The sequence below is a fragment of the Mustela lutreola genome, chromosome 10 (genome assembly GCF_030435805.1).
Source record: "Mustela lutreola isolate mMusLut2 chromosome 10, mMusLut2.pri, whole genome shotgun sequence".
Lineage (NCBI taxonomy): Eukaryota > Metazoa > Chordata > Mammalia > Carnivora > Mustelidae > Mustela > Mustela lutreola.
In genome coordinates, this window is record NC_081299.1 from 31,264,431 (window position 1) to 31,288,556 (window position 24,126).

At 56.0% G+C, this 24,126-nt stretch overlaps 1 protein-coding gene across 4 annotated transcripts in view; it reads left to right on the top strand.

Moving 5' to 3' along the window:
• The window catches only part of KCNQ4 (potassium voltage-gated channel subfamily Q member 4), a 52,906-nt gene that overhangs the window by 8,763 nt on the left and 20,017 nt on the right, over positions 1-24,126 (top strand). For 2 of the 4 annotated variants that reach the window (XM_059136034.1, XM_059136036.1), the window contains exons 2-7: positions 20,774-20,864; positions 21,540-21,666; positions 21,895-22,070; positions 22,609-22,734; positions 23,144-23,254; positions 23,420-23,515. In XM_059136034.1, coding sequence (XP_058992017.1) covers positions 20,774-20,864; positions 21,540-21,666; positions 21,895-22,070; positions 22,609-22,734; positions 23,144-23,254; positions 23,420-23,515 — 727 coding nt within the window. Of the gene's footprint in view, positions 1-18,916; positions 19,392-20,773; positions 20,865-21,539; positions 21,667-21,894; positions 22,071-22,608; positions 22,735-23,143; positions 23,255-23,419; positions 23,516-24,126 lie in introns of those variants that run through there. The other 2 variants (XM_059136037.1, XM_059136035.1) reach the window with 2 other exon arrangements.

A 24,126-nucleotide genomic window follows, 5' to 3' on the forward strand; every position in this document is an offset into this window, starting at 1 on the left:
TATTTATTTATTAGAGAGAGAGAGGGAGAGACAGAGAGGTAGCGAGCACAAGCAAGGAGGAGAGAAGTAGGCCCCCTGCTGAGCAGCGCCCCCCCCCCCCCCCCCCCCCGCATTCTGGACTCCATCCATCCATCTGCTTTTCCTTTGGCCCGAAACTCCCTCCCCTGCCCATCCATCAGCTAGTGAACACCTATCCATCTTTCACTTCTCAGCTGGAGCACCCCGTCTTCTTGGAATCACTCCCCACCCACCTCCACCCCAGGCTCAACGGGGGCAGCGGGGGTGGGGGGCCGTCCCCAGAGCCTGGCTCACCCAGCCCTATGCGTTCTTCTGCACCCGGTGGTGAGGTCTGGGAGGTGGGGGTTGAGCACAGTGCTTGGCATGTGGCTGATAACTTGTAAATGTTTTCTGAGCCAGGGAATGAAGGTGGCATTGAGGCCGGTTTTAAGGAAGAGCACAGCTTTGCCAACTAGAGGGAAACTGGAGAAAGGACCCCAGGTTCTTGGTTGTGCAGGCGCTGAGCCGGGAGCGCTTGTGATTTTTATCCTGAGTGTCCTCCACTTGGAGGCAAGAGAAAGAGCAAAGGCCTTGAGGTGGAACTCTCTTCCTCTATCTCCCCTGTTCTGGATCATCAAGCTATGGAGAAGGGCTGACAGGAGAGGGAGGCACCCCTGCCTGGGAGCCATGGCTTGCCTGATTTCTTCCCAGGAGCTAGCATTTTGCAAACACTATTATGTTCCCATTTTGCAGATAGGAAAGTGAGGCTCAGGGAGGAAATGACGTGCACCTGATTACACTGCTTGTCCATGGTGGAGGCAGCATTCGAACCCATGTCTGTGTGACTCCCAGGCCCAAGTTCCAAGTGGCTCTCAGATATGTCAGCAGACGCATGCGGTTCTCAGTGGCCTAAGGCAAAATCGAGGGAAATAAGGACAACGTGGTGACTTTTTCATAAAGCTAAATTTATTCCATTTAAAGGACTTTTAGTCTGAGATTATGTCCTTTCTTTTATGAAATGATGGGGCTGGGAATTTTTTTTTTTTTTTTCAAATGTCCTTACTTGGCAAAATAAAAAGTTGCCAACCAGTCCCCGAGTGTTTTTTGGAAATTTTACCGGTGTGTGAAATCCCTGAGTTTGGGCGCCTTCCTGCCTCCTCCCTCCTGAGCTGGAGGGCCTGGGTGGGGATGGAAGGATTCGGGGGGGGGGGGGGCGGAATGGAGGAGCGCTCAGTCTCATTATCTACACCCCCCACCCTCAGCTGAGGACTAGCCCAGGGCTCTAGCCCAGAATGGCCCCCGGCGGTCGGTGGTGATGGGGTCAGCCGGAATCAGGGCTCAAACATCAGTTAAAGGAGCACAGGAGCAGGAGTCAGCTGCTGGGGTTCAGCTCCCCCCTCTGCTTCCTAAAGGCTGGATGACCCCAGCCAGTGGGCTCAGGGTCTCTGAGGCACCAGCTTCCTTCCCCACAGAACAACACTTCCTGCCCAAGGGCTTCACAAACCACAATCACCATGAGGAACGGAGGGCTTTTTGTGCTTTCCAGGTTCTTCTTTCCCTCTCTTCTGGGGTCCTGGGCCCCTCAGTGCACTCCCGTCTGTACTGGTTTGCAACCTGAGGGGGTACCCTGCAGAGCAAGGGGTTGGTGTCCACGTTGCGGAAGAGCACACGGACCAGAGGGTGGTTCCCCAGGAGCCCGGGGCCGAGTGCTAACCAAGTTTGTCATACACTAGTAACATCCATAGCGTGATCTCTGTCTGGGATTGTGCCAGATGTTTTCCATATATTACTTCATTTAATCCTCCCCAGAGCCCCGGGAGGGAGTACTGTTATTACCCTGCTGCCCAGAAGAGGACGCTGACGTGGGAAGGTTAAGCGTGTGCCTTTGTCGCACAGCCAGTAGGTGCTGAGTGCCCAGGAGGGTGGCGTGTAAGGCTGAGTGTGCAAGGACTCTGGTGTGAGCAGGTCTTCAGGGCTGTAGTCAGTGTGGGGCGTGCTGGAAGGGAACATTCATGTGTGGGGGGCTGGGGACACTTTTTATGTGGGGATGTGGGTTGAGTTGGGAAGGCCATCTTGCTGCTGTGTGGCCTCCAGCGGTCCCTGCCTCACCCCCCACTGTGCCTCAGTCTCCCTCTCCTGCTGGAGCTCTCAATAGTAAGAGGGATGCTAATGGCAAGTGTCTAATGAGCGTAGACCTGGGGCCAGCTGCTGCTCTGAGAACTCACTGTGGCTCCTTACACTTTTTCCTCTCAACACCTTCCTGAGCTGGGGACTACAGTTATGCCCATTTCCCCGCTAAGGATGCTGAGGCACAGAGAGGTTGAGAAACTTGCCTGGGTGTAGGTAGAAGGGTCAGGACTCAAAGCCCTGATGTCCAGTTCTGAGGGCTATGTCCTTGCCTACCATATTATGCCTAACTGGCCCTCATGGGCCTGTGGCCGATATGAGGACCAGTTGGGCCTTAAGATTCATGGTTCTGTCCTCCACCCCAGTTTAGCACTGGGAACTCGCTCTCTCATTTGGGAAGCCCTCACTGGCAGTCCCTTGGGGCTAGCCACTATTTCAGATGTTGGAGACAGAGCAGTGAATCAGACCTTCCCTCAGGCACTAGGGAGATGGGCCAGGGGCTGGCTGCTGTCTGGACAGGTGCAGAGTCTTGTAGGAGCCCAGCACAGAGGGGCTAAACCCAGCCCCAAACTGGGCGTCATGAGGAAGTCTTCCCAGAGGAAGAGGTTTAAGTTGAGACCTGCAACAAGAGTAGGAGGAGGAGTCAACCAGGCAGAAAGGAGCAAGGAACAGCATTCAAGACAGAGGGACTAGCATGGGCAAAGTCCAGAGGTGAGGCTGAACATAGCATGTTGCAAAGGCCTCCAAGAAGTCAGGAGCATGGGAGCCTGGAAGGGGCAGGAGGGGTGCAGAGAAGAGGCTGGGATGTGAGCCAGGGATGCCAGGCTGAGGAGCAGTGTGACTTCTTGGAGGAGACTAAGTCCAGGAAGGAACTGAAGACAGGAATGCCCTGGACAGACTGGCATTTTAGAGACACCTTTCTGGATCTTACAAGGATGTTGGTAAGGGGGAAACTGGCAGGGAGCCACGAGAATGCCATTGGCTTGGCTTTCTTTCCCCCCTGCCTTCCCCCTTGTGGCGCAGTCCCTGGAGTGGCTCCTTTGGAGCGGCCCACTAACCCTGCCCAGGCCTGGCTGGACCTGGCCTGAAGCCCTAGGACTTTGCCTGTAGGGAAAGTTGAGCTGCTTATGCAAAGCCTGGCCTGGAGGAAGGTGTGTGTGGCTGCGCTGAGGGGGCCCTTGGAAGCAGAGGGGATGGGTGCAGTCCCCAAGGCTGTGGGTAAGGAGGTCTGGGGATGTGGGCTTAGGTTCTGTGGGGGTCCCCAGAACAGTGGCCTTGGAATAGGCTCGTGAGAGCACCGGCGGTTGGCCTGGCTAGTGGTGCAGTGCCCTGGAGAAAGGGGCTGAGCCCATGTGGGGCTGGGCCTGACCTACCTCCTTGCCTGCTCCCTCAACTCAATAGACTGGAAATCACTGGGCTCACCCTCTCCCCTCATGCTACTGATGGGGAAACTGAGGCCCAGAACAGGGCATGGACTAAACTTAGGTCAGTGGCAGAGCCCAGATTGGAGCCCAGCTTAGCTCAAGAGTTTCAGTTGTCCCTAAGACCAATAAATCACTGAAAACCTTTCCTCAGAGCTGACCTGGGCTCACGTCCCCTCTGAGTGGTCTTGGGCAGGTCCCATCATATCCCTGAGTCTGAGCCTCTGGATCCAAAATGCTACCTTGTCCTGGGGAGGATGCCGGCTCTCCCACTGGATGGTCCCACAAAGCCCTTAGAGCCGTGCTGGCCCACTGTGGGGCTTAATTAATGTTTGCTCACTGTGTCCCACTGAGTTCTCAACAACCCTGGAGGAAGATATCGTTATGCTATTTTACACTGAGGCTCGGAAGGGAGAAGTGACTTGCCCAAGGTCATTCAGCTGGGAAGTGGCTGACATGGGCCTAGAGCTCAGGTGTCCAGGTACCTGTCTAAGACCGCTTGATAGAGCCCTGATTTGGAGCCTCTGCTCTCAATGAACATCAGCTTAGTGTCTCAAGCAAGACCCATGAGTCAGTTGGGTAGAAAGTGTGTGTGTGCGTGCGCGCACGCGCACGCGGGTGTGTGTTTGTGTGTGTGGCGGGGGAGGTAGGCTGGGCTGGCCCACAGGGGGAACTCAGCTCATATCAACCCTTTTGCTCCCATACTTGAGCAGATTGCGACTGCTGCCCCCCACGGAGAAGGGGACCCCCTTGCCCTCCTGCACTGAGGGGTTTTTTCTGGGGAAGGGAGCTGGCTGGGGTATGACCAACAGGGCACCTGCCCACCCCGCCCACGCTGGGGTCTGGCCATCTAACACCCTGCACATGACAGGCATGGGATGGGCTCTGGGCTGGGAAGAGGCATTTGCACTCTCCTAATCTGGGGGCTGCAGCCCCCCCTCTGTCTTGGCCAGGGCCGTGGGAGAGGTTTGTCTCTGCACCCCCCTGCCCAGCAGCCCTAGCTCAGATCCCTGGCACATACCCAGCTCTTCTGCTTGGGGCCTTCCTCTGCCATACTCAAGCTCCTCACCCTCCCACGATCTGAGCAGAGTTGAGACTTATGGGGGCAATTGCTGGGAACTTTGGGGCTGATGGAGTCACCGTGTTGTGTAGCATTTGGGGCTGAAGGGTGGGGACAATGTTGGGGGCGTTAGGGCCCATGTTGGCAAAGTTAGGGGGAGGACCTCAAGGAGGTGCAGAGCTGGAGTGTTTGGGGCTAATCCTGGGCCACCCCTTCCTGGAGAAATTTGGCTACAAGTCAGGGAGGCAAATGTGTGGGCTCTGCCCCCCCTTGCTGGGCAGTAAACACAGTCGTAGCCCAGGAGACGGGCCCAAACATCCCGGCCCCCCACAGTTATTTATACCAGGACTCCCTCTCCTTCTCAGGCCTGGTCCGGCCTCTCAGTCCATGTCTGAGCTGGGCAGCCTGAGCAGAGGGTCCAGACTGTGGTCCCAGCAGAGGGCTTCAGCAGCCGGCCCACTCCAGCCCCACTGGGGACTGGGTACTCTTCACCTCGCAACAGCCTGTCCTTTGCAGGCACTGGGTCTGGCAGATCAGAAAAGCGCTCATGGAGGCCAAGGCCTGGGCAGGAGGCAGGGGCCTTGGGTTTGCTCTAACCTGCTACATGACTGTGGTCACTGGCTCCCCATAGCCTTAGCTACTTCTGTGTTCAGTAGGAGGCAAGGGGCTGGATTAGTGTTTTGCAAACTATTTGATACAGTAGGTCTTGTTCCTTAGATGAAATGTGACGCAGGAGCACGATTTAGAAAACATATCAAAGTGACGTCGCTCTGGGTAGATTCAAGGGAAGAGGAGGGGCCCAGAACTCTGCCCGCTCAGCCTCTACGGCTCTGCATACTACCAGCTCAGAACCTTACACAGCCCTGCTCATTCTAGAACACATTCCAGGTAACCCTGCAGTTCCCGGCTCCCATACCCCTGTGCCTGCCTCCAGGGTGTGTATAGGCCTCTTTCCTGGCTCATCACTCCAAAGGCCAAGGTATATGAGCTCTTCTAGAGCCAAGGACAGCTGTTTGCAGCCAATGGAGATGGAGCCTGAAAGAGCAGGTGATGGCAGCCACAGGCGTGTACCCCACACCCCTCCTGGTGCGAGATGAGCCCAGTACGGGAAGAGAAGAGGGCACACGGTGCGCTGGGGACCGGAGGCTTGAACCCCTCCCTGCCAGATTCCTGCATGGAACTCCAAAGAGTCCAAGGTCTTAAATCCAAACCTGGCCTTCCAGATGGTTATGAAGGTGCATGTGTCAGGAAGGGTGGAACGTATTTTATCCAACAGATTTTTAGCTTGAGTTACGCTTTTCAATATTTAGACTAACAGTTTGTGGGTCCCCATTTGGACCCTTTCCCCAGCCCTGCTAGTGTTTGAGGTTGGCTTGCATTGGTCCTACTGTACCTACTCACCTCTGCAGCCACCCCAAGATGACCTTACCCAGAGCCCTCGGCTTCACAGGACAGTGGGAAAGTCCTGACTCGATGATGCTCAAGGCCCCAGTGATCTGGGTCTTCTTGCTCCCTCCCAGATACTGTCTGAGCCTTTAATTGGCCATCCTGGGGGATGTGGGGGAGTCACAGCTGGCCTTGCCCTTGGTACATGGATCCAAATGAGGTGGGAGGGGCGGACAGGGACAGAGGTAGGAACAGTCTCAGCGCAACAGAGTCCAGGGGTACCCAGAAGGTCCAGGAATCCCAAGGGGCTGGGGGAGCATGGCTTTCCAAAGCAAAGCAGGGATTTGGGGGGAGGGAGGGTGTCCATCCTGAGGAGGGGAGAGAGACAGAAATCACCAGGGTAGAAATGTACAGGGTATGGAGGGGTAGAGAGTGGCTGATGCTTGTGTGTTTATGACCTCATGAAGAGCTTGGATTTTAGATGGCACACAGTAAGGAGCCATTGTAGGATTGTAAATGGGGAGGGAACTCTTGGACAGCCAGAGGTAAGTGGACTAGGGTTGGGGTGGGGATGGAGCTTGAATCATGGCAGTCAGTGAAGAAGTGGCTGGAGGGAGAGGGGAAGGGGTTAGTCCCTGGGCAGACAGGAGTGGGAAGGGGGAGGTTAGGAAGACACAGCTGATCTCCACTCTGCTTTCTGGAAAACTCTTCTTCTCTCTTCTCCTCCTGCTTTCTGTCTCCTCTCCCCATGCTATGGCCCTGTGTCTCCACATTGGGGAGAAGAGCACCTCACCCCAGACCCACCTCCCTAAGGAAGACCACCTCACACTGGTGGCAAGTGGGAGGCCACAGCTGTGTAAGAGGGGACCTGCTCCTTCATTCATTCACTTATTCACTCAACAAATATTTATTGATGACCTACAAGGCACCAAGCCCCGTTCTAGGCGTGGGAGAGATAGTGTTGAACAGGATAGATAAAGTCACAGCATTCATGGCCCTGACATTACCCGGGGCCTGGGGGGACCAGAAACTATAGTTTTCCCTGGTATCCACCCTCTGGTCCACTGGTCCGTGCTCCTGCATGCCTGGGAGAGGGGATTTTCTCTATTACCCATTCATTTGTTCCAGCTGCCTTAGGATCAGCACCCGGGTCTTTGGACACTGATGAGGGGGTGTTCAATGCCCAGGGCCCTGACCCCAAGGAACATTCATCTCTGTAAGACCAATCCAGGCCTGAGGGTCAGGTTTGAGCTCAGGTCCTGGTTCTTTTCACTCACAAATGACTTGAAGCCCCTTATGAGGACCTTCCTGGCCTCAATTTCTCTATCTGTTAAGGGGGGCTTTGGGGGAGGCCCTGAGGAGATGAGGGGAGGAAGAGATGAGTCAATTCCAGTATTCCCCACTGGTGCACAGGGAGGTTAAAGGATGCCAAGGACTCAGTATCATCATCATTATCTACTGTGTTCGCTGTGGGCCAACCGCAGGCATCTTCTCATTTCATTTCAGCTCTGCATCGTCCCTCCCCATTTTCTAGATGAGGAAACTGAGTCTCTGTAAGGTGAAATGACTTACTTGAGGCCAAGTCAGACCTAGCTGACTCTGGGAGCCCTTAAGGACGGTGCTGTGCTGCCTGGCACCTGCCCTCCTGGGCACTCAGCCTCAAGAGCAGTAACCCAGCCCTGGTGCCCCCCCCCTCCACTCCACCAGCGCCCTCGGGGGCTAGCACCACCCGGAGCCTGGGCACTGGGTCCTGAGACACTGGACCAGAACAGTAGGAGGGGCTGGATCGGGCCAAGACCCGACTTAGGGGCTTTGGCACCTCTGTGTCCCGGGGCGCTCAGTGCCCACACCCCGCTTCGGTGGGTGGGCGAGCCCAGGGCAGTCGGGGTGTTTCGCCTCCCTCTCCGCCCCCCGTCCTCGGGGACGCGGCGGCACCTTCACACTTTCCGCTTGGCCCGCTGCTCGCCTTTCAGGCCGCCGCGTTTTCAATTGTTAATTTGGAAACGGAAAAAGAAGCCGGCGGGGCGGGGGAGGCCGCAGGGTGGTAACCCGAGCCGCGGCGCCGCCCCCGCCCCTCCTGCGCCGGGTGCCGGGTGTCGGCGAAGCTCCGCCCCTCCCGGGGACAACCAAGAGCTCCGACCACCTCGGGGTCCGCCCCCAGCCTGCTCCGCCCCTTCCAGTAAGCCCCACCCCGCGCCCAGGGGGCGGGGCCCGCCCTGCGGACCCCGGAACGCCGAAAGGCTGTGCGTCGGCAGCAGAGGAAGGGGCCCCTGTAGGGGAAGCGGGTAGAGGGCCGTACGGAGGGAGGAGTCCCCCCTGGAGCCCTCCTCCCAAGAGCCCTCCTCCCAGGAGCCCCTCCCTTTCCCGAGGAGTCCCGCCTGGAGGCAACCTCCTCTGTGTCCCTAAGTGAACCCAAGGCTTTCTGCAACCCCTCAGCGGTTCATCTGGGCCAGACCCCTGCCTCCAGATTGCTGCAGCAGGGATCCCTGGCCCCATTAGACAGACGAAGAAACTGAGTTCTGGAGTGGGACAGCTCACTTGCTCAAAATCCCCTAAGACAAGGCCGAATTCTTGAGTCTGGCAGAGATCAGGGTCAGAGCTGAATTCATGGTCTATTCCTTTGGCTCTGATACTTGCAGGGTTCCGTCTTCCTCCGCTAGACCAGGAGGGGGCGTCAGGAGTGCAATATGTCCCCTTCCGTCACCTCCAGCGCCCTTTCTGTGGTTAATGAGCTATTGGAAGTTTTGCTTTGGTCTACCCCGTCCCTCCTTGCTATTATTATTCAATTATAGTGGAGTTTCGGAGATTGACTTTCCATGCAAATAAGCACCATGCAAATGAAATGTAAAAGAGCCTCTCCTCAGACTCCAGAAGCTCCTCAGGACTGACAGTTTCAGGAGACTAGGACCTCACTTCCCACTGGGGAAGGTGAAATCACCAGTCCTAGGTGGATGAGAGAAAAATAGTGTCCTCAGAGACCCTCCCTCACTCAGGAGTAAAGCGGGATTCAGCGACAGCTTCCCATCTCCACAGCTGAGAGGTGGCAGAGCCCATTGACCTCGGTTCCTAGCTCTACCCAGGCCCCTGTGCCTCACCTTCTGCAGCCTCCAACCCTGACAAAGGGTGGAGAGCCCCCAAGCAGGCTCCTGGCTCTTAGAGCACTCTAAATCAGCGGGAACTAGGGGCTGGGCAGCCTGTCCCATTACAGGCAGAACAGAAAAAATGTCTGCATTCTATCACTGGCTTCCAGCCTAAGTAAGACCCTCCTAGCCACCCTCTCACATAGGCTATGGAATAGGCTCAGAGAAGTTGTGCTCCTGGCCCAAGGTCACCCAGCAAACCTTTTCCAACTGTCAGGGCCCACTGGAGTCAGTCTTGCAGGATTCAGTCTGGCTGAACCTGGATTTGGGGTTCCCATGGGGAGCAAGGCTTTCAGGCAGCTGTGACCAACTGCCCCAAGTGTGGCCCATGAATTTGCATACTGCTTTGCTTACTGGTAGCAAAGGCATTGAAACGCCTCGCCCCACTATGCCCCCTAAAGCTCCCACTGGGTGGGATTCTCAATAGCTGAGTCTGCAGCACTCCTAGGCAGGGCTCAACCTTGGGGCCTGTGCTCCCCAGGGGGCCCGGCCTTCCTTGAATCTCCTGTTCCACCTTGTCAGCTCTTGATGCCCTCTCTGCTCCCGGAGTGCTGACAACCAAGCAAGTCTTGGGGACTAAGCTCTTTCCTCTGGTTTGGATTCTTCCCTCCCTCCCTCCCCTCCCCCCTTTGGGACGGTTCTGCTGATTCAGAGGACAGTAGGCTCCTTAGGGGTGACCCTGACCCCTGCCAGGCTCAAGTAGCTGGAGGCCTGGGAAATCCTTGAATCCAGTGCCACCCTGTCACACACAGCAGGATGGACAGGGACAAGGCCCCAGCCCAGTACGTAGAGGAGGGAGTTTCTGAGGAGGGGGTGAGGGGCAGGTGCCTGAGTCCTCCCATAGGAAGAGGAGACATCAAAAGAATATTATTTTAGGAATCAGGAAATCTCAGTGCTAGACCCAGCTCCACCTCTGACCTAGGGTATGATCACAGGTGGTTCATGCCCTGCTCTGGGACTCAGTTTCCCCTGTAAAAATGAGAGGATTGATTCACTCTTTCAGATCTTTCTAGGTGAAAGTAGAGTTAGTTTCTGCTCACCTGCCACGTCCGTCCCCCTAGCACAAGTCACCAGCATCTTTTTCTTGGATCATACAGCCACGTATGATGGCAAATGCCATTGGCCCCCTCCCCATCCCCGCTCCGCACCACTCTCTACTCAACGGTCCTTGCTGTTGCAAACGCAAGTCAGATCGCAATACTCCCTGCTCAGAACTCCCCATCTCACTTGGAGCAAAAGCCAAAATCCTCAGAGGAGCCAGGAGACGATCTGCTTCCCACCTCAGCTACCTCTCTGCCCTTGCGGCCCACCACTCTCCCCCTTCCTGGGGACACTCCTTTTGTGATCCTCTGGAATGTACCAGGCACCCTCTGGCTCAGGTTTTTGCCCTTGTTTTGCTCTCTGCTCAGAACCCTATTTTCTCAGATACCCACACGGCTCCCTCGCTCATTTCCTTGAGATCTCTGCGGAAAAGTCACCTTCTCAATGCTGCTCTCCCCAGCCCCCCTCTATAAAATAGTCCTGAACTTCCGTACCCATGTTCTTTCTCTCCTTTCCCTCGCTTAATTTTTTTCCATCATCATCTCACACTTTTTTTTTTAAACTTAAGTAAGTTCTGCACCCAACATGGGGCTCAGACTCACGACCCCAAGGTCAAGAGTCATAACCTCCACCGACTGAGCCAGCCAGACGCCCCAAGTAAACTCTGTGCCCAATGTGGGGCACAAATTCACATTTTGAACCTCTCCTTGTGGATTCCCCATCTCCCCCGTGAGGGTGCCTACCCCACGAATCAGCTAGTGGGTGAGTGAATGTTGTGGCACTGGCCTGGGGCTTGTCCTGATTCACTCACACCCCACCTGCTGCAGGGTGGGTGGAGAGGCCCAGCCCAAGCCGTGGGCAGCTGCAGTGGGGATGGGGTGGTGGGATAGGGAGGGTTGGAGTGGGGGCGGGGAAGCCTGTGGTCCTTCTCAGGGAGCTTTAGCCCAGCACCCATTCTCAGCTGGGCACAGGGCATTCAAGATGAAAAGGACAAGACCTCACCCCGCTCTTGGTCTGTGGGAGGAGACCTTCCCTCCAGCAGCTTTTCCCCAGTTGAAGGAAATGCCATGATGATGGAGGGGGGGCCTGGAGAGGAGGATGGGGAATGAAGGGAGCCAGGGGTGGGCTCGCCCCCTGACCCAGCCAGGCTGGAGGAGGGGCAGACACGACATGGGCAAAGATGGGGAAAAGCGGTTGACTTTGTGGGGAAATAGAGCTGTGACAACGGAGTATCCAGCACCGGGTTGGGCTCTGCGCGGTGGGGAGTGAGGTGTTGGTGCGGAAAGGGCCTTCCTTGCAACCGCGCTTAGGCGCTTGGGCCTGAGCCTGCAAGTCGGTGGATTTCACACTTTTTAAAAAAGCAGCAAGGCTCTTCGTTCAAATGGAATCTTATGCCAAGCCCAGAATGTAGAACTGAGTCACCCAAATCCACATGGAGCGGCTCAGGTGGAACCGGGGGAAGGTTCTCATTGGCTCTCTTGGTTAAGTGTTCAGAATCCAGGCTGCCCGTGTTCTACTCCTTACTTCGCTTTCATTGCGCCGGCCTCCTGCTTAGGGAGCCCACGCTCCCTGTTTATTTGAGGAGTCAGCGCTGCCTGGCCAACCGCACACAGACTGATGGCCCCTGCTCCCTCCTGGTTCCCACCCTTGACATGTTGCTCAGCCCACCTCCCTGGTGCACAGGTAGTCTGGCTGCTGTGGGAGGGGGAAGCAGCGAGAAGGAGTAGGAGGATCTGGAGCTGGTCCAGGTAGGAGAGGACCAGCCTATGACTCATGAAACACCTGGTCCAGAAGACACTGCCTTCCACGTCCTAGCGAGACCGAGATCATTCACACTAGCTCAAGACCAACGGGCCTGCGGAGGCATAGGACCTCCTCCTACCAGGAGAGAGAAGAGTTTCATGGCCTCGCGGCGGGAGGCACGTCTGGGCTTCACAGAACAGAGGAGGGGAGATGAGATCCTGGGACAGCGGCCTCATGTCTATTTCTCTTTGCACCCTTGCCAACTTTCCTCTGTGGTCCTTTGTTCCGTGCTTGAGAAAGACAACCTGACTGGTTGGGCCCGACCTAAAGGAAAACCTTTCTTGGGTCAGTGTCCAGCTCCCGATGCGTCAGTGGTGGCCAGGAGAGCGGCACGGAGCCATGCCGTACCATGTAGAGCTGGCTCTTCCGGGCTGCGGTGGCTGTCAGAGCTGTCCCCGGGGCTGCCCACGCCCTTGCACACCCTGTGCGCTGCCAAGAGGCCTGGACAAGGAGACACCCGTGGCACTGAAATCCAGCCCGTGCTTAGGGCTCAGTCAGCCCAGAACAAGGGATGCCTGCTTCTGGTGGGTCTGTCCACAGGGGTCAACTTATAATTTTTCAGGCTAAAGGGAATGCCTTTTTCTAATTGGTTCTCCAAGCGGGGGCATTTTTTTCATATTTTCTACTGTGTGCTGGCCACTGCTGTCCCTCCAGGGACATCCTCAAAGAATCTGGAACTGAGCTGAGGTCTCAGACCTCTCCCCTTCCACCCTACTCTGGGGAGCAGTAAGACTGGAGGGACTTTAGCCTTCCCTGAGTGTGCCCCACCTTCATGTTGTGGATGGGGAAACTGAGGCTCCACTGAGACCTCATCCCTCACCCTGAGCCCCCAGCACAGGCCTCTGGCCCAGAGGAGCAGCGGCCGCAGCAGCAGCCCTGGTGTGGGGCCCTGGGTCACGTGCTTTTGCTCCCTTTGCCATATTTAGAATTGCTGGATCAGGGGAAACTTCTTGTCCCAGCCCCTGAGGATTCTTGGAAAGAGCCTCACTCTGAGGCCTGGCCGACTGCCCCTCTCCTCTATCCCCCTGCAAGAGAAAGTAAGAGCCTGCTCTCCCCAGAGCAGCATGGGGCCCTCCAGGCCACACGGCAGCCCCCAGTTGGGGGAGCCTCTCAGGTCTAGCTAGATCTCTTTTTCAGTATCAGTTCTGGTTTGGGGCTTAAGAAACGCCTTTTCTGCTGGAAGGTGGTGGGGGTATGGGCTCTGTCCTGCAGGAACCTTGGCTGAATGGGGGACAGACTGGCCCTTGCTGTCCCCAGGGGGTAAGAGAGAAACTTGCCTTTGGGATCCTGGTCTGGGTGGGGTCACCTACTCCCAGGGCCAGTTGTAGAAATGAGGGAGCCAGCTGGTGACCAAGCAGGTGACAGACATTGGCAGGGCTGTCTGGAAGGAGGGACACTGGTGAGAAAGAAGGAGGCCCCCCCACCCCCACCAGCAAGTCAGAGGCATGGCCTGGTTCTGCATTTACTTTGGCCTGGTTGGGGGCGGAATTAGCCCCTCATCTTACATGGCTGCTTTCCTCCCTCAGGACCATCAAACCTTAAAAACAAAAACAAAAACAAAAAAAAAAAAAAAAAAGGAGGGGGGGCACCTGGGTGGCTCAGTACTTAAGTGTCTGCGTTCAGCTCTGGTCATGATGCCAGCGTCCTGGGCTCAAGGCCCGCCATCGTGGGGCTCCCTTGCTCAGCAGGAAGCCTGCTTCTCCCTCTCCCACTCCCCCTGCTTGTGTTCCCCGTCTGCTGTCTCTCTCTGTCAAATAAATGAGTATAATCTTAATAAAATAAAAATAAAAAAATAAAAGCAAAACCAAAAATGTCCCAAACCAAACCAAATAAAAAATGCATGGGCAGAGCACCTGTGAGGTTCTGGATCTTTCCTCCCATCCTTATGGTAGGGAATAAAGGTCCTCTGTTCCCCCCAAGGACCCCTCCCCAGGGCCTGGTCCATTCCCTTTACACTGGTTGTTCAAACCTCCGCCACCTCTGCTCCCTGCCTCCTCCTCTGAGAAGGAGGCCTGACTTCTTCTGCCTGACTTCAGCTACAGAGGATGTCGCAGCCCCCAGGAAGTGCTCTGGCTTCCGGTCCCCCAACCTCCTGCCCCACCTGGCCCCTCCTCCTGGCCACCTGTCCCAGGCTGGCAGGTTCCTTTCTGCTCAGCACTGGCCCCGCCCCGCTCTGGATCCCCACCTCCCCGCTGCCCTGGGGACTTCATTGCATTGCTCACTCGCTCCCTCTCTCTCCCCCATCTTCCACTGCTCCCTCTCTCCTGGCTTCTTCCACTCTGGTTCTCGCCTCTTAAAATAAAAAAAACCAAAGCCCAGTCCCTGTGCTCCGCATCCTTCTCCAGCCACTGTCTGCCTCTCCTCCCGCAGAATTTAGCTCTCTGCATGCCCGCTGTTCCCTCTTTCTCATGCCCCTCCTCCTCTCCAACACCCACGGGCCTGTGTCACACCCCTCCTGCTCCCCGCCTCCCGTGCCCTTGCCAAGGTGCCCAGTGACCAATTTGTCACCAAATCCAGTGGACATTTTTCAGGCCTTATCTTGTTTGACCACTTGGCAGCACTTGACACTGTCCTCCTCTCCCTCCTTGAAACCCTCTTGCTTGGCATCTCTGCCACCTCTTTGTCCTGGTTTCCTTCCCGCCTTGCTGGCAGCTCCTTTCTCATCTAGGTGGAGCATGTTTCCTCCCTCCGCACCTCTGGGGTCCCACTGGGTCTTCCTTGAAATGGGCCTCGTGGTCTCTGAACCGTCTCAGCCACTACCGAGGTCTCTACAACCCATGTGCCCCAAGTCCGCATTTCCGGCTCTGGTCTCTCTCGTCACGCCCTTGAGTGTGTGTGCTGAGGCCCAAGACCCAAATGGAGCTCCTCGCCCCACTTGTCCCCCCAGCAGGGTCTCCTCTCTGCTCAGGCACCGCACCTTCATCCGCCTGGTGCCCACAGCAGAACTAGGAGGGTCATTCTCCTTCCTTGTCCCCATTTCCAGATCATTACCAAAGCCTACTTCCTGAAACCTCCATCCGTCCACTTCTCTTTGGTGCTGTCACCCTCATCTCTCATCTGAGTTACTGTGGAACTTTCTATCTGCTTCCCCCTGATCAGTCTCACCCCCTCCAATCCCTGCTCCACACTACCCAAGTGGTAATTCTGAAACACTTATCACACCATGACTTTCCTTTCGTGACACTCTTCAACGGCGGAGTGTAGATGGCAAATAGCGTTTCTTAAGGGAACGTAGCTGAGACGTCGGGAGGTAAACCCTTTTCTGCTGGGCGACCTCTGACTCACAGCCTCACCTCTTCAGCCTCCAAGCATCTCTCTCTCTCTTTGGGGTCATCCCCAGAGAATCTGGAACTGAGCTCCTGGCAGACCCTCTCCCTTCCACCCCTTTGCTGTGGCCATAAGTCTGAGGTCCCTCACCTTGTGTGCTAATGTCCCCCACCCCCTGTTGCAAACTCAGGCCCAGAGATTAGTATGGCTTCTGGGGTCCAGGTGGACTTGGGTTTAGATCCCTGCCTTATGACTTTGGACAATCTAGTATACTCTTCTTTTTTGTTGTTTTTCTTTTGTTTTCCTTTTAAATAACAGTTTTATTGAGCTCTAATCCACACACCATAAAGTAACCCCATACCACTCAGTGTTTTTTAGTATATTCCCAGAGTGGTGCGGTCATCACAGTCTGCCTTTCTGAGCCTGTGTTTTCTCAGTGATAAGCCCTTGGGTGATTATGGTACTGCTCTCACAGGGTGGTTGTGAGAATTTAAAAAAAAGCATGGAGAGGGCTCAGGCACAGTGTCTGGAAGCCTTCAGCCAGTAGGAGCAGTTTGGGGGTCACACGGTGAATTGGGGGGGGGGGAAGCTGATGTTGGCGTGAGACCCACAGTCCCCAGCAGCGCCATTCTCGCCATTCTCGCCATTCTCGCTCCCCCTGTGCTGGGGCTGTCCCTGGAGTGATTTCAGGAAGGTATGGGGGTGGGGTGAGGCCTGGAAGACAATGATGGCTGTTGTTTAAAAAGCCAGGAGCTGGCTAATCCCTGAATCAGCCCCAAGCTCAGCCAGCTGAGCCAGTGATTCTCAAAGTGTGGTTCCCGGAGGAGCAGCGTCAGTATCACCAGGGAACTCTGTAGACATCGGATTCTCAGGTCCCTCCTCATACTTACATTCTAGGAACGAGGCTCAGAAGTCAGTATCTTGATAAGTGCTCTGGGGGATTCTCACACTAGCTGTAGTTTGAGAACCACGGATCTAAGCAAATTGTCTACCTGTTCAGTCCCTCAACCTCTTGTGGCCTTCCTGGGGGTGGTCACGGCGTGGGGGTGGAGGTGCAAAGGGGTCGTAAGGAGTCTTGAGCTAAGCCCAGCCGCGGAGAGTCAGGCAGGCAGCACCGGTGTATCCCAGCTCTGCCTCCTGGGTCGGGCAAGGGACAGCCCGGGCCCCGAACTGCAGCCAGATGTGATGGGCAGAGATGCTCCAGAAAGTGCACGTCAGTCTGACCTCTCTGTTGGGGCAATGACAGAGAGCTCAGGCCAGCCAGCAACTGTGTCCTATCTGTACTGGCAGAGACAGAGACATTGGGTCCCCAGAGGAGGCTGGAGACAATCCTTCATCCTTGTTTGTTGCATGAATAACACCATATGCTGATTCTGACAGAGAGATCACACAGATTCACTGTGTGATTTGGAGCAAGTCTGTCTCTCGCTGGGCCCCCTTTCTTCATCTGGAAGATGGGGATAATGATTCAGGTGCCTGGGACACGAGATGTTCTCTATCACATTCAGTGTATCTGTTCCACTGCATTGAGTGAGCCTCTGGGGTGGAGAAACTCTCATCCCGTATAGGAGCGCAGGGAACGTGAAGCTCAGGGAATTTTGAAACAGTGTCTATCACATGGAGCTGGTCAAGGTCAGAGACCTGCCTTCTCTTCCCTTCTCAGAGGGATGCCAGGGGGGTCCAATAGGTCAGGAAGGGATGAGCTCAGAGCTTTGGGAGACTTCTCAGTGGACACAAACTGGGGGCTTTGCTGACATGGTGTTTTAATGTTTGTTTCATGTGAAATTTCTGCTCTTCGTTTATATAGTCTATTAAAAAAAAAAAGTAAAGCAGAGCAAGGAAAGAGAGTGGGGATGGGGCCGCTGTTTTGGAGAGGGGGTGGTTGGGGAAAGCCTCTCCAAGGAAGTGATGTTTGAACAGAGACCTAGTTGCGTAAGAGAGCAGTAAACAGGTAGAGGAAGCAGCAAAGCCAGTGCAAAGCCTGGAGGTGGACATGAGTTTGGTGTCCCAGGAAGGCCATGGAGCTCAGGATGGTTGGAGCACAGTAATGGAGAGGAGGGTCGCAGGCCTGCGAGGGGACGTGGGGACCAGAGCTTACAGGGCCTTCTTGCTCACGCGGAGTGTAAGTTTTGCGCTCCAAATAGGAGGGGAAGTCAGGGGAGAGTTTTGAGGAGAGTGAGGATTTCCAGCTTTGCATTGTAAGAAGATCACCCCGGCTGCTATGAAGAGAGTGGGTCGCGGTTGGGCCACAGCAGAGGTGGGAGGCCAGGCGGAGGCGAGATGGTGGCGGCTTAGTCAGGGTGGTGAGCTGTGGAGTGTCCAGGGATTTATCCCGAAGGTAGAGCCAACAGGAATTGCTAAAGGACCAGAGCAGTGAGTGAGCAAAAGGAAGAACCCAAGGCACTCTTAGATAGTCGGCTTGAGCCCCTGGCTGGCAGGCGGTGTCATTCGTGGAGGTGGGGAGATGGGAGGGGAACGAGATCCGAGGGCAGGTCGAGTTTGGTTTTGAACATGTTCGGTTTGAGAGGCCACCAGACAGCTGAGAAAGAGATGCTGAGTGGACAGTTGGACGTGTGAGCTGGACTCCCGGGGGAGAGGCTGCCACACTGGGACACCTGCGAAATGGCAAAGGCTATTGTGGTAAAGAGGCGGGGACAGGATTAAAGGTGGCTCTGTCTCTGTATGTTTAAGGAAATGCATTCTAAAATTCCTGTTAGTTTGTTATCACCCCTGTTTATTTACTTTTAAAGACTTTATTTCTGTATTTGAGAAAAGAGTGCGTGGGGGAGGAGAGGGGCAGAGGGAGAGGGAGAAGGAGAGAATCTCAAGCAGGCTCCACGCCCAGCTCCATCCCTGGACCCTGAGGGTATGACCTGAGCTGGAACCAAGAGTTAGGAACTTTTTTTTTTTTTTAAAGATTTTATTTATTTATTTGACAGACAGAGATCACAAGTAGGCAGAGAGAGAGAGAGGAGGAAGCAGGCTCCCCGCTGAGCAGAGAGCCTGATGTGGGGCTCGATCCCAGGACCCTGGGATCATGACCTGAGCCGAAGGCAGAGGCTTTAACCCACTGAGCCACCCAGGCGCCCCAAGAGTTAGGAACTTAACCCACTGAACCACTCAGGCGCCCCTACCCCAGTTTATCCTTAAAAAAATATGAGGAAGTACAGATAAGGAAAAAAAACAAAAAAACCAAAACCAAAACCAAATCACTCTTAATTTTGCCACCAGAGACAAGTCCTGCTGACCTTGATATGAATATTAAAAAATGTCTATATTTAAGGGGCGCCTGGGTGGCTCAGTTAAGTGTCTGCCTTTAGTTGAAATCATGATCCCGGGGTCCTGGGATCAAGTCCCACATTGGGCTCACTGCTCAGCAGGGAGTCTGAGTGTGCTTCTCTCTGCCTCTGTGCTCTCTCTCAAATAAATAAATAAGATCTAAAAAAAAAAATCTGTATTTTAAAAATAAGGATCCCATTGTCCTTCAGATTTGAAAATCTGCTTTTTTCATTTAACCCATTGTGATGTGTCCATTTTATAGATGTGTAACTAACTATTGACATGGAAAGAACAGTGTTGAGAAAAATAAATTTCTGGAAGCCCCAGCAGGAAGCCCTTAGTGTGGCCCACTAACCTGAGGACGTGAGGTCAGCTGAGCAGTGGGATGGAAGGATTTCCTTCCATCTGGGCTGGGGTGAGGGTCCATCAAGATTTGGCTTTGACAGCTCTTCCCAGGGGAGGGGGCTGGATGAAGACGACCTCAGCGGGGAGGCCTCAGTTCCTGAGCCTTGGGGTCAGGGGCAGTCCCCCTCCCTGGCGGATGTGGCTGCTGCATTTTTGTGGTTAATTATTGAACGTGAGGAGCTGGAGCTCTCCCACTGCTCTCCCTGTGCCTTCTGTCTTTGCTGACTCAGCTCTTGCCTGGAACTGGCCAAGGAGGCCTCCTCCTCGCTCATTCATTCAAAACCCTTTACCGGCATCAGCATCGGCTACCTACCTCCTCTTCCCAGGGGCATGTGCTGGCTTGCAGCACTAAGCCTGCCCTCCGAGCAGCCTGGGAGCCGCTGTGCAAGGAGGGGTGGAAGTCCTTCCCATGTCTGTCCTCCCATTGGCTCCCACTGGACAGATGTGCAGGCGGGCTCAGAGGAGGTAAGTGACTGTACAGGCTGGGCCAGGATTGGAACCCAAGCCTCTCTGACCCTGAGCCTGTGCCCCTGCCGCCGTGAAACGGGAGAACCAAGAAAGCCACGTGGACAGGGACTTGGGCCACATACATGCAGGCAAGCCCTGGGAAGGGGCGTTCTGCAGAGGGAACAGGGGTGCGGGGGTCCTGCCCACAGGCAGAGGGTGAGCACAGTCTCCGCAGGCCCCGAAGCGGGTGTTTGGGGCAGAATGCCGTGTCAGCAGTCCCAGGTGGGGCGACTCTGGGAACATCTGGGGAAGGCTGTGGGTCAGCTCACAAGGGATGTGTTTCCAGAGCAACTCATTCCCTCCGGAGTGTCTTCCAAAGGGCACGTGCGGTCGGGCACTTCCGTCTCTCACAGAGGAGCGCTTCCGCAAGTACGACTCGGTTTCTTTCTCTGCATCTGCAGCCGGTGCCCCTCAGCTTGGCCTGCCTTGCGCATTCATACTCTGTCCAAGGCTGCCAGCCTCTCTCCTCATGCCCTTTCCCCCTCTTCCCAGCCCCCCGGGGGCTGTAACCTCATCTCTGTCCTGGACATACTGAGAGACCTTGGGTGAGTCCCTTACCCTCTCTGGGCCTCAGTTTCCTTATGTGTGCAGCTGGGCTTGAAGGAAGTGTTGGATGAGCTGGGTTATGAAGTTCTCCCCATTTCTAAACATCTCCTTCTGGACTTCCCTCTGCCCTCAGGGGAGCCGCAGGCCCTGAGGCCTGATTCCCCTCATCATACCCCATCCCCCTCTGCATCCTTCCCCTCTTCCCTGTCCTCCCGAGTCCCCTTTCCTTTCAGAGTTGTCTCCTTCTTTAATTCCTTAAGAGCCCACGAAGGCAGAAGCAGTTGTCCCCTTTCTGCAAATGAAGCGATGTTCCAGCCACCTTGGCATTCATGGGAAGCAGGGACCCCTCCCTCGCCCGCTGACCTTCCCTGGCCCCTCAGCTGACCTCTGGGCTACTTTTCTTCAGGCAGTCTTCAAACTGAGCCAGGGCCTGGGGCCACCCCTTGTGAGTGGCTGAGCCCACGGGTGCCTCCTGACCATGGGACCCTGAGCCAGTCTCTTTCCACCACCAGCCCGGACAGATCGGTCACCCACTTCTCTGAGCGGCAGCCAGCAGCGAGGGCAACTGAGAGGGTGGTCGGTGTCTGTGAGCTCCATAGCCCAGAGCCTAGGAACTTCTCCCGCTGGCATCTGGCACAGAACCACAACTCCAGGGAGCTCTGACTCTGATTCTGCTTTCCAGCTAATTCTTCCCAAATCATACATTTCGCCTCCCGCGACTCCACAGCCCCTTCCCCCACCCTTGACTGTCCTGTCCGTGCAGCAGTCTAACCCTCTCCCTGCTGCTGTTGCAGATTTTTGCTGGTCTTCAGCTGCCTGGTGCTGTCCGTGCTGTCCACTATTCAGGAGCACCAGGAACTTGCCAACGAATGTCTCCTCATCTTGGTGAGTGCCAGAGGCCAGGTTAGAGCGAGGCTGTGTAAGGCAGCCCCTTGGGGCTCAGGGTGGGGGGAGAGAGAGGCTTCTCATACTGTGGCTCACAGAGTGGCTTGCCTGTGGCGCTGTGCTGTCTTCCCTGAGCTGGTGGCTGCCCCTTTCTGGACTTCATGTCCTGCTTTCCAGCCAATGTTGAGGGACCTACTGCCACTAGGCCAGGGCTGCTGTTGGGCCCTGAGCAGAGGTGAGTAAGTCCCACTCCTTCTCAGGACCCAAACTGCTAACTCAACTCTTGGTGTGATTTCCCCCTCTCCTAACCCTAAACAGAAGCACCTTGGAAGTGGACAGCTGACACAGAGTCACCCCTTAGGTCACCCAGTCAGGGTTACTGAGTTACAGAGTCTGGGATAGCTGGGAGGAGGGGGCGTGGGTGAAGAGAAGAAAATTCCACACAGCTAGTGCACAGGAAGTGCAAGACAGGCTTGGGCTGAAAGCCTGAGGAAGGGGCCATGTGCTTTCTGGAATTCTCCTCAGGTCCAGCCAGGTGTAGGAACGTCCAGGAGGGGTGGTCTGAAGATATCCTGGCCCCCCTCACCCAAGGGCTCTGGGCTGGGCCAGTACTGTGGGACCTGGGCCCTTGCTCCTAGGGAGAGGGGACCAGAACTCAGGTCCCTGGTCCCACAGGAATTCGTGATGATCGTGGTGTTTGGCCTGGAGTACATCATCCGCGTCTGGTCCGCGGGATGCTGCTGCCGCTACCGAGGATGGCAGGGCCGCTTCCGCTTTGCCAGAAAACCCTTCTGTGTCATCGGTGACAAGACCTGCTCCCCCACCCCCACGTGCTTGACCTCTGACCCCAAACCCTAGGGTTGACAACCTGACCCAGACCCTGGCTGCTGGCAGATTCCACGGACCCTCCCGATCACCGCCAACACCCCCACCCCGGCCCCAGAGTCCCCCACCCCCACTTGGGAGCCTGACCCCGGGGTGGCTTGGCTCCCCGGCAGGGCTGTGACCTCCCCCTCTCCCGCCCCTGCAGACTTCATCGTGTTTGTGGCCTCGGTGGCTGTCATCGCTGCGGGCACGCAGGGCAACATCTTCGCCACGTCCGCTCTGCGGAGCATGCGCTTCCTGCAGATCCTGCGCATGGTCCGCATGGACCGCCGAGGCGGCACCTGGAAGCTGCTGGGCTCCGTGGTCTACGCGCACAGCAAGGTGTGCAGCGGGGGAGGGGCAGGGCAGGGGAGGCTGGGGACCTGGTAGGGGTCCCCTTTCACAGGACGCATCTCTGAGGCCACTCCTGGGCTGGGTCCGGGGTCAGGGCTTAAGGGACCCACTTGGAAGCTTCTGGGTTTGGGGGTCAGGGCACACAACAGAGTGGGGAGCTAGGGCGGGGTGTGTGGGGGGGGGGTTGGAGCACTGGGGGTGCGGTGGGTCTGGGGACTGAGGTCTGAATGTGGAATCTGGAAGGTCAAGAGGGTGTACCCTGAGTTTTGGGGAGGGCTTCGCCCCCTTCGGGAAGCCGGGAAGGCTGAGGATGGTCTCCTAGAAGGGAGGAGCTGGGAAAGGAAAGCGGGCAGAGCCACACTCCGAGAGGTGGGGAACCTTTGTCCCCCATTCCAGAACACCCCTCTCAGGTCATTGTGGGACCCTCCCACCTGCCCACCTCTGCCAGGTGGCCACAGGGTGACTCACTTTCCCAGGCCCCTCCCCCTCAGCCCTCCTAACGTTACCACCTTTGCTGCCCTCGCAGGAGCTGATCACCGCCTGGTACATTGGGTTCCTGGTGCTCATCTTCGCCTCCTTCCTGGTCTATCTGGCCGAGAAGGACGCCAACTCCGACTTCTCCTCCTACGCCGACTCGCTCTGGTGGGGGACGGTGCGTATGGGTCTGTACAAGGGCTGCCCTTCTTCCCGAGACCCTCCCCTGTGTGACCACTGTCACTCTGACTCTGGGTTGAGCGAGCCTCTCAGCTAGAGCCGGGACCCCCTGTGACCAGCCCCTGTGTTAGCCTCCAACCTGCCCCAGGAGATCTGCTTGTGGTCCATCTAGTTCCCTATACCAAGCCCCTGCAACCTTCACCCTGACCAGCACAGGGCAGGGAAGGGAACTAGATGGACCACAAGCAGAGAAGGGAACAGTTCATCTATGCCCCTAACCAGCCCCTGTGGATGACCGTAAGGCACCTCCTCATGATCAGGCTTCCTCCTTCCCGTGCCCCAACAAGCTCTTGTGGGTGGCTCCTGAGACCAGCCCTGAGGAGTCTGTAAACTCTTCATGTCCCCAGATCACACTGACGACCATTGGCTATGGTGACAAGACACCGCACACATGGCTGGGCAGGGTCCTGGCTGCCGGCTTCGCCTTACTAGGCATCTCCTTCTTTGCCTTGCCTGCTGTGAGTCCTCCTGCACTTAGGATCTCCCAGCCTGGGGGAGAGGGATCTGGGGGCAGAGCCTGCTGCATGGATGGGGCGGGGAGAGCTCAGAGGAGCTGGGATGGAGAACTTCTCCTTGGGTTGTCCCCCTCTGCCCCCTTCTCCCAACCATGCCTCTTCCCCTAGGGCATCCTGGGCTCTGGCTTTGCCCTGAAGGTGCAAGAGCAGCACCGTCAGAAGCACTTTGAGAAGAGGAGGATGCCTGCAGCCAACCTCATCCAGGTACGAGATGCCTGGGAAGCCCCTGGAATGAACTGGTGTGTCATCTCCTCTCTGCTGACCCAGGTGTCCCAGTTTCACAACTGTGACTCCACTTTGAAGCTCTGAGAGCAGATGTGACTTCTCTGGGGTCACATGCCAAGTCAGGGCTACAGATGCTAAGTGGGACTGTCAGAAGCTTCCCTTGTGCCACATGCCCAGTTCAGGCCTCATCAGAACTGCTCCCACTGTCCTGCTCCAGCCCCAGCTCAACGTGGCCAGCAGTGGAGTGGGGCCTGGGGCCTCTTGTCCTGCCAGCCAAAGGCTGTGCAGTCATCAGTAAGCCTGCACTGCTCCCAACACCAATGCATTCCCCACTCACACAAATCAAGGTAGTAACTATAAACTGAGACAAACACCTTGAAAGAAAGAATAGTTCCCTGAAGAACATTTAATGGGGTGCTGGTCTGATCTGACCTTGCGAGGGAACTCTGGGATGATGACCCTGAGAAACTGATACATCAGTTGAGAGCTGGAAGACTGGTAGGAGTCAACTGGGTGAAGAGGTGAAGGTGGGTGGGGGAGCATTCAAAGTAAGGGAATAGTATGTGCAAAGGCCCTGTGGTAGAAGGGAG